The sequence below is a fragment of the Euprymna scolopes genome, chromosome 25, assembly GCF_053919585.1.
Source record: "Euprymna scolopes isolate OS-2025 chromosome 25, ASM5391958v1, whole genome shotgun sequence".
Classification (NCBI taxonomy): domain Eukaryota; kingdom Metazoa; phylum Mollusca; class Cephalopoda; order Sepiida; family Sepiolidae; genus Euprymna; species Euprymna scolopes.
In genome coordinates, this window is record NC_136506.1 from 85,180,277 (window position 1) to 85,193,134 (window position 12,858).

A 12,858-nucleotide genomic window follows, 5' to 3' on the forward strand; every position below is an offset into this window, starting at 1 on the left:
CCTTAACTCATCAGAAGAAATAGCAACAATCAATCCGTCAAAAGATAAATGAAATATAATTTGACATGATTAAAATTCAGAAAATTGGAAGAGAAGCTGCAAACACCTTTATATTATTCCATTACGCCATATTGAATTTTTATCAAACAAAGTCATATATGTGTGTGTGTGTGTGTGTGTGTGTGTGTGTGTGTGTGTGTGTGTGTGTGTGTGTGTGTGTCCAGGAGTGTAAAAGCAGTTTTGGATAATGATGGCGGGGGGGGGGCACACAAAATATTGAGAGTTGACATGTTGTATGGTTATATTGACAACTTTTTGTAAGACGTGTACTCACTTGTGTTGACAGAGATTTAGCTTTTAATGGCTTTATTTGAAGTTATTTTGATGAAAAAATAAATTAACTCTGCTACAGACAGACTACATTTCATTGCGTTAAAAAATCATTTTTTCAGTGGTGTCGCATGAAGAGATATACTTAAATATTTGAAGAAGTGTGATTTTTGTGATACACTTTATATATATATATAGTGTATACATATCGTGTATATATATAGTATATATATATATATCGTGTATATATATATATATATATAGTGTATATATATCGTGTATATATATATATCGTGTATATATATCGTGTAGATATATATATCGTGTATATATCTGTATATATATCGTGTATATATATATATCGTGTATGTATATATATATATATATATATATATATATATATATATATCCTGTATATATATCCTGTATATATATCCTGTATATATATATATATATATATATATATATATATATATATATATATCCTGTATATATATCCTGTATATATATCCTGTATATATATATATATATACATACATATATATATATATATCCTGTATATATAGATATCGTGCATATATATATCGTGTATATATATATATCGTGTATATATATATATATCGTGTATATATATATATCGCGTATATATATATATCGTGTATATATGTATATATATATATATATATATATATATATATATATATATATATATATGTAGTAGATATCGTGCATATATATATCATGTAGATATATATCGTGTATATATATATATATATATATATATATATATATATATATATATATATATCGTGTATATATAAATATATCGTGTATATCATATATATATATATATATAGTATAAAGCTGAAAGTGTGTGTGTGTGGTCACGAATAGGCTCCTATATGGTTGACTGTTATTAAAAAACTGATTACATATAATGATAGAAGATGCATCGAAGATCAGGAATAGGTATGTTTTATCTGGCAGAACGGTGGTTCCTAAAAATTATTAGGTCTGCGTTCGCGCTTGGCCCCTAAAGTATGGAAATAAAAATTTAAAAAAAAAAACGTTTACAAAGGTGTTTGATATATATGTACATAAGAATACTTTGATAATTATGTTTCAACTTAAATAGGGATGGTATAATAAAATTGTGGGGTCTGCGTTCGCGCCTGTACTCCATGGAAATATGGCACAAACTTTAACAAAGACTTTTCATATCTATTTGCGTAAGTATACTTTGATAATTATGTTTCAGAAGAAATATGGTATAATAAAATTATTGGGTGTTCGTTCGCGCCTGACCTCCATAGAATGTAAATATGACATAAAGTTTAACAAGGTTTTTTAAAAGGGGTGAGGGTCCACACTAACACCTTAACTTTAATCTAAATTCACGTTAGCTTTTATTTATTTTTTTGAGTTGAATCATATTGTGTCGAATAAATTCACCTCATAAATCCACCTTCTTATTAAAGTGGAAGCCAAAAAAAGTCGGAACTTTAGACAATTCTCTACACAAATTTTGCATAACTCTGTTTTTTCCTTCTCTACTTGCACGTGGCACTCTTTCGAAAATAGATAAATAATAAAAAATAAGAACGTTACCTGTTATCGTGTCAAAAGAAGGAAAAAATCCTGCTCACGTGATTACGTGTCTTTTTAAAAATATTTACATAACCTTTTTATTTTTATTTATATATCTGTTTAAGTTTTTTTTGTCAGTGTACTAGAAGGAATTCAGTTGATTACAACCCTTTCTGCGTGTTCTTTACATTATAATAGTACAACCCTGAATACGACGGCGCAATACTACACCATTCAATACTGTAAAACTGAAACGAAGCTGTTATGCTTGAAAAGGGCGCCATTTTCTTCTTATTCATATTTATATCGATTCTTTGCTTTAAAAAACTAAAGTAATTACGTGTTTACTTATTTAATATCCCATTTTGCTGTTTCGGATTATTTTACTAAAGTAAGTAAAGCTTCATTATTTTTCAAAACTGAGGCGATAACTACTTAAATGAATTTTTATATCAACTACACATGCCATAATCGAATATTCCTCAAGCACAGAATAACGGAAAACATTAAAATATGTTTATAAATATTCAATACGTTGACGGAATTCTCTTAAATTGTTACCACAGAATGCTCAGGTGCCCCTCCTTCAAATTGAAAACGGGACTCTCCATTTCAAAGTCGCTGCCATTTTGATTTTTGTTTTTAAACCGGTTCGTGAATTAAAAAAAAAAATTTTTATAAACTACTTAAAATACAAACCAATGAACTTTTCTACCATAAAAGTAACTTTTATTTACTATGGTAAAATTTATTTCTTGTATATTTATATTATTATATATATAACATTTTCTCTTTGTAAGGACACATCATTTTGTTGGTGACACTTGGCTACGAATGGAAACAAAGTTGATATGAAAAAAATATATTTTCGCCAAAATTATCTTGTTTACTTTCATCATATTTTGCTTAGGGTAAAATTTTTGAGTATCAAAACCTATCTCTTTACAAGCCCCTCCTTTTCATAACTTATCATACTTTCATCAATCACAGTCCATTTTCTGTAGGCTGTTTTTGAACCCAGTCAACGACGGGTACTTCTGCTAGTATATATATATATATATATATATATATATATATATATATATATATATATATATACACACTTGTGCCCGATATTATTCATACCCCTCGGATCTTTTAGATTTCTATAAGAATATTGCTCAAACCAGAAGGTAGACATTATTAAAGGGATTTCAAACAATAAATCAAACATAAGCATTTAATTTAAACTCAACAAATAAATAAATTATGCAAGTTTGAAACATTATACAAAGATAAACAATAATGGCACTAGTTCAAAATTATTCATACCTCTCTTACTAATAGTCAATAGCATGCCCTTTATTCTTAATAACTGCCTGTAACCGTTTTGGATATTTATCAACAAGGTTTTTACAAACATCAACACTGATTTTTGACCATTCTTCAATGCAGTAGTTCTCCAAATCCCTCAAATTTCTAGGTTTCCGCTTTTTAACCTCAGTTTTCAATATGTGCCAGAGGTTTTCGATAGGGTTCAGGTCGGGACTCTGGCTAGGCCAATCCAAAACATTAATTTGATTATCCTCAAACCATTTCTTGACTATTTTGGCAGTATGTTTTGGATCATTATCCTGTTGAAGGACCCAGTTTGGTCCTAAATGGAGCTTCTCCGCATCCTGTCTAATGTTTTTCTGGAGTATCTCCAAATATTGCTCCTTCTTCATGATTCCATCTATCTTGACCAAACTACCTGGACCACTAGCCGAAAAGGAGCCCCAAAACATTAGGCTACCACCATCATGTTTCACCGTAGGTATGGTGTTCTTTGGGTTGTAAGCTTCTCCTATCTTCCTCCAAACGTAAGAAGCATCCATATGGCCAAACAATTCAATTTTTGTTTCGTCAGTCCACAAAATACTTGAGAAAACTGACTCTGGAAAATTCACATGGGTCCTAGCAAACTTTAGACGTGCTGCAAGGTGTTTTCCGGTGTGCAATGGAGTCCTTCTTGGTCTTCTTCCTTTCAGACCATTTTCATGCAGAGTCCTTTGCAATGTTTACCTTGATATTTTTATGCCAGAAGACTCCAGATTTTCTAAAATGTCCTTAGTAGTGGTGGTTGGATTTGCATTAACACTTCTTACAATATTCCTGGTGGCTCTAGCAGACAGTTTCCTTTTCCTTCCTCTACCAATCAAGTTGTTTGTTGTGTGGTGGCCTTGGAATTTTTTGATGATGCTCTGTACTGTTGCTGTAGGGACCTCAAATTTCTTGGAAATTGACTTGTAACCTAAACCATCCTTATGTGAATTCACAATTTTAGTCCTAAGATCATTACTAAGCTCTTTTTTCTTCCCCATTCTAATAATTTTTATTCTTTTATTGGTTTTCAGTTGATATCATTTTAATTTCTGAAAAATGCAAAAAACGAAATGAAATTAATCAAAGGTTGTATAAAAGCATTCAAAATAAGAATCAAGCAGGAAACAAACAGTCAGAAACTCGATTAATACTGAAAAAAAATAAGGGGGTATGATTATTTTTGAACATTGCAGATTTTATAAATAGCTGTATATTTCTTTTATTACAAGTATCCCGAGATTTTAAAATGACGAAAATGATCAGAAGAGGTTTATTAAGAATATGTATCAATATGGACGTAAACAATAAATTCTTACAAAGTTACACCTAATAAACTCAATTTTCAAGGGGGGGGTATGAATAATATCGGGCACAAGTGTATATATATAAAGGCGAAAAATTAAAAGATACATCTGCCTTACTTTTAATGCTAGGTTTATTTATGGTGTCTTTTAAATTTAATAAAACCCCTTCAAAATTTGCTGACGCGGAGACCTTGCTTATTAAAAAACTATATGTAATAATTATTGTTCGTAACTGGATGTCTACCACAATAAAAAGCACTGTTTTCCGAAACGATCGTACAGATAATTGATTTGTTGCTGTTCCTTCTTATGAAACGGATTTTTAATTTAATTATAATTTGATTTTTAAAATTTTAAATTATCAATCACATTACTTAATATATATACATATATTCCATGTACATATATGAATGTATATATATATATGTGTGTGTGTGTGTGTGTGTGCGTGTATATTATAAATCGTGTATATATATATTGTGTATGTATTTATATCGTGTATATATATTGTGTATCGTATGAAGTAATACAAACCAATTAAAATAAAAATAAATAAATAAATAAATAAATATAAAAATCTACTACCACTCATGAAAATAAATAAATTAACAACTCCCAAGGAATGTCGCCCCTATTCTCCTTCCCTTCCCCTCACCTATCTTCCTACCCCCAGCAACACTAACCTAAACACCCAGCTGCCGACCCCGACCTCTCCTGCTCTCTCACATCCCGCCCATACAGTAGTCGACTGGACGCAGCCCAGTAGCGACTCAAGTGACCCAGAAAAGCAGAGACACCCACACATCAGCAGAAAAAAATAAATAAATAAATAATAGTAATAATGATAAAGACAACATAACAGAGAACAATAAAAAAAGCTCACGCTAAAACAAGTTATAAACCAAAAAAAATAAATAAATGAAATAAAAATAAAGACAAATAAATAAAAAATAGCAAATTCATAAACATGTTAATTACCTAATCATACCATACATAAATCCCCTACTCACATTTGCCCCGACGCCTCACATAGCTACACAACTTCCGGTCCTTCATCCAGCATGCTTTGAATCGACCTGTTACGCACGCCATTTGAAAAGGGAAAATTTTTCCGAAATTAATAATGGAATACGTCGCATAGACTTACAAGTAAGACATTTTACCATACAACTGAATAAATAAATATATATATATAAATATATATATATATATGTACTTATTGATTTGTAAATCGCCACTTGTTCTCGTCTCCTCTTACCAACAGCGACTATAATTCATTCCTCGCATTGTGACAGCCTTCTAAATCTCTTTTACACACCTATCCCACACAATGCTTCAAGCAAACTACATATCAATCCTATATGCATATATATTTATATATCGTGTATATATATATAAATGTGTGTGTGTGTGTGTGTGTGTGTGTGTGTGTGTGTGTGTGTGTGTGTGTGTGTGTGTGTGTGTGTGTGTGTGTGTGTGTGTGTGGATTGCAAGTGTTCCATCGGCCAGACTTGTTTGGAGAGTATTTACTAGCACTTTCTACTATCGACCATTTCAGTTTGTATTCAATTTTAATTTTTCTGAATTTCCTAATTCGATTTGCTAATGATGTTGTTTTCTCCTTATTATTAGCTATTTAGGTATTTTAAAGGATGCTGTATGATAATTAAATTTATCTTTTGGGTCCACGAGCTGTAGTTTTAAAGATAGATTTAATAATTATTCAGCATCCTTTAAAATATCACTAGCTAATAAAAAAAAAACAAAAAAAACAACATCATTAGCAAATTGGATTAGGGAATTATGAAAAATCAAAATTATATATATATAATTTGTTTTTCTTCGCGATACTTTTTGAATGAATTCAATTATTCATACGAAATTGCATTTTTGCCTAAATGCGAGTCCGGAATAATTCCCCCCCCCCCCGACCAATTTGGTACCCTCTTAAATGAGGAGCGGCATATGTATTATTTTTAAAATACAATCATCCACTGACACGTGTTTCGTCGTCTACGACTCATCAGAGTATATAATTATTAAAATAGATAAAATCAGACGATATGGAATTTAAAATGGAGTCAGAGAGATTTAGAGGTCTAATATTTCGCCCGCCTTATGCAGGCTTTCTCAAGAGGGATGGTCAATGATTGACAATCCCTTTTGAGAAAGCGCTCATAAGACGGGCAAAACGTTGGGCCTCTATATATATATATAAAATTAACTCATTTTTTCCCGTCTGATTTTGACATTAATAGGATTAAAAATCAAGATATTTCATGCAAATATAATATGCACAAACGGCAGAACAATATCTGAGGTGTGTTATAGGCTTATTATTTCTCAAATTCCTCGATAATCTTAGATTTCTATACTTTTTCTGCTGAGAAGTCACGGCCAAAATCGGTTAAGATCAATGGAAGTGGTAAACTATTTTCTCTCTAATAAATTCCTCCTCCCCCTGTCACCACTTAACACCGTTTGGGGATCGTTCACAAGGAACAGTTGAGAAGAGAACACCGGTTTGGCTTCGTAGTTCTTTCATGTGAAGTTATTTAAAATCACTAAACTAAGCTGCAGTGCTCTGTGGCGTAGTGGTTAGCGTGCTGGACAATTCACATTATATTTTCACGTTCGCACCGACCTACCGTAGTCGTTTTTTTTTTTTTTTTTTCCTAAACAACTGGAATGGACTTTTCTTGGTGGCCGAACTGTTAACGTTGCAGATGTTTTTTTTTTTTTTTTTTTTCACACTTTATTTTCCTACTTTTACTCATGACTCCGGGTTTGATCCTTCCTACTTACCTACCATAACATTTTTTAAAACTCCCCCCCCCCGTCCCGGAAACAAACACTCGGGCAACGCCGGGTACCCCCGCTAGTATATATATAAATTCTTTTAACTTTCTTGAAGTTATGCATTTGGATTTTACCGTTACTGGATTTTTTATCTTCCACCAGACTATCCATTCATGTGTAATCACCTTTTTCTTCGCCATATTCCCTCTGCTTCACTTTTTTTGTTTTCAAGTAAGATCTTATACTTACTTGTTGTTTCATCAAATACTTTTGCATGCAAAATCCGATACCGCATTTTGCTAATTCCTACCCTCTGGTGAGAAGGAAAGTATTTCTTCGAAACTCCGCGGATTAAGGACTATCCATTTATCTAGTGTTTCCTTTTCAGATTAAACATGTTTTTAACTCATTTCAAAGTATTTTTTAACATATTTTATTAACTGTTTGTTCATATTTATATATATATATATATATATATATATATATATATATATATGTTTCTATGTATTTTTTCCAGTCGTGCGCACCTGACAAGGGCGATGATCTGACAGTTGTGCTGAAGAAAACCATTGAAATTTGCCAAGATTTCTTAAAGCAAGGCAAAATAAGTAACAAATATATTGGCGAAGGCGGATTGTATGGAATCGGTAAGTTTTTACAATCTGCTATAGCAAACAAGCAGGGCTACCCCGCATTGCCCGCTGCAAGTATGTAATATAATTTCTATCCCTCTCTCTCTCTTTCGCCTGTTTCCTCCTCCTTCTTAATACTCACCGTTTCTTCTTCGCCCAGCTCCTATTCATCTCTCTGGATATACAGACATAACTCGAGTCGCCATAAAGGAAATAACTGTGTAAACATATCAGAGTTACTTCCCTTCACATGTCAACATTAAAAGATAACATTAAATGGTATGAATGACGGTTTGACCTCCAAATAATGGATCTATTTTATTTATTTATTTATTTATTTTTTTTTTTTTAGATATTATACATCTGGGGTTACGCCAATTAAAAAAAATACCAACTTTTTCACTTGATTCTAAACACATTGTAATCACTGCACTTTGATGATATTTAATTAGAAAAAGAAAATTGTTTGGAGTTGGTAAGCTTTATGAATATACTAAAATAATGTGACCCATTTGGTCGTCCATTGAGCTCTGATAAGATTGTTTGAATCAAGAAAATGTGAGTTCGCAAAGTCAGCTAAATATTAAAAAAATTATTATCAAAATTCAAAATTAGCTTCTCTCCCCTCCCCTTTCTCTCTCTCTCTCTCTCTCTCTCTCTCTATCTATCTATCTATCTATCTAACTAATCTATCTATTGCTCTCACCCTTTCTCTCTTCTCTCTCTTTAACTACGGCTTAAATAGTATTATTGCTTGTAGTCAAATTCCCTTTTCTTTATATTGGACTATTTCAATGTTTTTATTCTTTTTCTTTTGTTACGTTTTCCAGTTAATAAAGAGAGAGGGAGGAAAGAGGTAGAGAAGGGATAGAGAGGGGGAGAGAGAGGAAGGGGAAAAGAGAACGAGAGAGATAGGAAGAGAGAGAAAGAGAGAGAAAAAGAGGAAGATAGGGGAAAAGAGGAAAAAAAAGAGGAGAAAGGAAAAAAGAGAGAGAAAAAAGAGAGAGAGAAAAAAGAGAGTGAGTAAGGGAAAAAGAGAGATAATAGGGGAGGGTGAGGGAAAAGGAAAGATAGAAAAATGCGGAGATGGAGAAAGAAAGAGGAAAAAGAGCAAAGGAAACGAGAGAAAAAAGCCGGAGGGAGAGAAATAAGGGACGAGAGAAAGAAGGGGTGAGAGAGGACAAATGAGAAAGATAGAGAGGGAATGAGAGAAAGAGAGAAAGATAAAGAAGGAAAGATAGAAAGAGAGAGTGGAAGAGAGAGAAAGCAATGAAGAGAAAGAGAGAGGGAAAGAGAAGGGGAGAGAGAGAAAGTGGGAAGGGCATAGACAACGAAAAAAATAAGAGCAAGGTCACAAAAAAAGAACATACAGAGAGTGTGAAACAACCTACGAGCTATAACATGGTGCATATGAGCGCATGAGAAAATATTAGCAGCAGCGAAGGATAGCTGGCTTGCGAAGAGATTAGCAGCAGCAGTAGCCGAAAAAAACGGATAAACGGATATGCAAATTAAGAAGTGTGCACGAGAAGAAGGAGAGAAAAATATACCACGTGCTTGGAGAAGAAGCAAAGTGCGCATTGAAGAAAATGGATGTGTAAAGTCGAGGACGAGAATGGGCTGGCTGTGCCCCGCTTGTGGTCGGAAGAAAGAGAAACGCGGGCTAGGCTAAAATGGACAGGTGGCAGTGAGAGACTTTTAAGTGGTGCCAAAAGTAACGATAATAAAAACGTTTGGAAAAAAAAAAAGAAAGAATGCCGACCTGGATTTTATTCATTTATTTCTAGTTTTATTTTCATGAATTACTAAAGTAAAGTGTTACGGCCACGGTATAAATCAAAATTTTGAGAAATATTACTTTAATTATTTTTAATTTTTAGTTTTTCTAAGATTAACATTTATTTAAAAATGTTGTTGCAACTTCTTTTTATTTAACTTCAGAAATAAGACGAGATAAAATTATATAAAACGTGTAGTGTAATTATATCAAAATAATTATTTTATTTACAAATTCAAATTTAAAATATTTCTGAAAAAGAGAAGACGTAATTTTTTTTTTTTTTTTTTTGCGTCTAAAAATATTAAAACGCATTTCGCTTCTATACTCGCGTTTCATAATTTTAAGTTTCCGCATGACATCAGCCATCTTGGCTATTCAACCTACGAAAGTCCATATTGCCAGATCGACATATGTTTGTTTCAATGAAAATAAAGTACTTGTTCAGTTTACAGACCAGGTTGAAATAGTAACGCTATTATTCAGAAAGCCATTTTTAACACGAGGAATGGTGGCTTTTTAACTATTCTTTACTTTCACCTGACAATTTAATAAACAAAAGATATCGTAAAAAAAAAAATTATTAAACAAAAAATATTGTTTGCCAATTGTCGTCTACTGCAACTTCCTCACCTCGGCATTTTGGCACCTTCCAGCAGTTTACGTAACCTGCCCTGAAATATGTCAAGGAAAACACGGTTCCTATTCTGCATAAGCACCAAATAATCGTGTTGTGTACATGCTTTCTGTGCAGTTCTAGGAGGTCCACCCTCTCAGGTCGTTGCCTACCATCTTTCGGATAGAGTAAGTTTATTGCCAACTGCCTGAGGCCCCCCTACGAGAGAATGCTGACATGGCTGCCGAGGCAATTTTTAATAGGCCAAACTGCTCCATCTTTAGAGGCGTTGGCTTGACACTCCCCTCCCGACCTTTCAAACTTGTGTCACATCTTCCTGCAGTGGGAAAGATATAAATAACACTAAGTAGACTGATTATCTTGCTATCTGCTTTACAGACATATTAATGGTATGCACGTATATAAATTAGATGATGACACAGAAAAGAGAGTCACTCTTTCTGTAAATGCTTGCTGAGGCGTTAAGAAATATTAGAGGGTAGTTGAATCAACATAGATTGAATAGGAGGCGACAAAAAACATAGATAGCAGAAAGAGGGATAAGTGATTTGTTCAGTTAATTACAAATTACGACTAATCCGGAAGAATAGTATTATTTTTCAAACATAACAGGATCCCAAAACCATATTTTAACATGTATTTTGTGTAATTATTATTGTGTGGTTTTCGTTCTGGAGTCACCTTTCACCTTAAGGTGTCACTTAAACTTTCTGATCAAAAAATGACCCGCGTTATGTAACACTTAAAGTGCATAGGAAAAAGTTATAGAGAAACAAACGTTGATTGAACATTAAGCATAATAATAAATAGTTTTGTCTTGTGGAATTATAAGGTCGGTGCAAAAGTTTTTGCCGATTTAAAATTTTATCTTGTAAATGAAAATGTGTCTTTTAGAAAATAACGACCTTTGCTCTCTGTAAGTTGATTCCATCTGTCATTGCATTTATGAATGCCTCATTTGTAAAATTCTTTAGGTTTGGATATGAAATACAAATCTAACTCGTGTTCAATTTCCTCTCGTGATGATATGACCTAAAACTATATCCGATGGTGAGGCCCCAGCTTGCGGGCCTTGGGGAGTGTGGAGCCACCCTTTAATTGCCATTGCTCTCAGGTCCACTCTTACCCGGAGTGGTAGTACCTATTAGGGTTCCAACTATGGGTTAAATAGAATCCGACTTAAAAAACAAATATACCCCATTGAAAATCGTTTCTCAAAATAACTAGATTCGGCATTAAATAACCTGTAAAAGGTTGATATGCCGTAAAACGAAAACAACCAAAACAACCAAACCTCTTTAAGCCATACGAAATAAGTGATAATCTAAGGGAGCTAGGTCAAAAGAATATGCAGGATGGGGCAAGATTTCCTAACCAAATTATCCTAAGATATCATTGGTCAGTATTGCTGTGTGAGGACGAGCATTATCATGATGGAAGATGACGTCGTTTCTGTTGACTAAAGAAAATCATTTTCAGATCAACAACGGAGAAAATATTGTAAAAAAAAAAAAAAAATACGAACGATTTTTTAATACTCTGAAAGGAAAAAGTTATATATCAATCATGATATCCCTAAGTCATAGAAATAATCATAAAATAAATTACAGTCATTTAAAATACCCCATTCACAAACCGGCAAACACTTTTGCAATGACCTGATAAAAAACACAATTATCTAGGAAAAAGGCCATTATACATATTGTCCATAAGGTCTTTTTTTGTTTTTGTTTTTTACATGGGGGTCACCACTTATCAAGGCCCGGAAGCCACTCGGGGATAAGGGTTATTGCGTGTACAGTAATCAATGGGATAGTATCGTAGTAATCGTTAGTATTGGAGATTTGATAAAGTGTCTTACTTAAGGCGGCGATTCATCAGGAATTTGTTTATGTTGGACTTGAAGATATCCAAGTTGTAGTCAGGTGGTAAACAGGCAAACGGAAGAGAGTTCCACAGGCGTGCACTTCTAAGAAAGAAGCTTTGTTCATAGAATCTACGTTTTGATTTTGGCACAGATAAAGAGTGGGGAAAATTATTGACACTGGTTTCAGCTAGACAGGTGTTTTTCATGAAAGATTGGTGAGGGGAGGGGACCAGAAATTGGAGCTCAGACGAGCACATGCCATGGAAATAACAATAAAACAAAGACAGGCTCACAACGTCTCTTCTGTGGGAGGGAGGCTGCAGGGAAAAGAAAAGGGCATCCCCCACTAAGCCACAGAGTCTATTTTGTACTCTATCAAGGCAGAATAGGCTGTTTTTAGCAGCTCCAGCCCAGATGTGGCAGCAGTACTCCATCCTTGGACATACTTGGCTTTTATACAGCTAAAGAATTGCATCAGTAGTGAGATATCTTCTAGAGCGGTAGAAGGATCCCACAATTTTTCCAGCGACTTGGGCAACAGACTTGATGTACGTGTTCCATTTAAGATCAGGAGTAAAGGT

The 12,858-nt window shown here is 33.4% G+C and overlaps 1 protein-coding gene across 1 annotated transcript in view; it reads left to right on the forward strand.

Annotated features, from left to right (window-relative positions):
• The window catches only part of LOC145247473 (A disintegrin and metalloproteinase with thrombospondin motifs 1-like), a 126,002-nt gene that overhangs the window by 74,230 nt on the left and 38,914 nt on the right, over positions 1 to 12,858 (forward strand). The window contains exon 16 of the mRNA XM_080109271.1: positions 7,882 to 8,011. Within this exon, the coding sequence (XP_079965397.1) occupies positions 7,882 to 8,011 (130 nt within the window). The remainder of the gene's footprint in view (positions 1 to 7,881; positions 8,012 to 12,858) is intronic.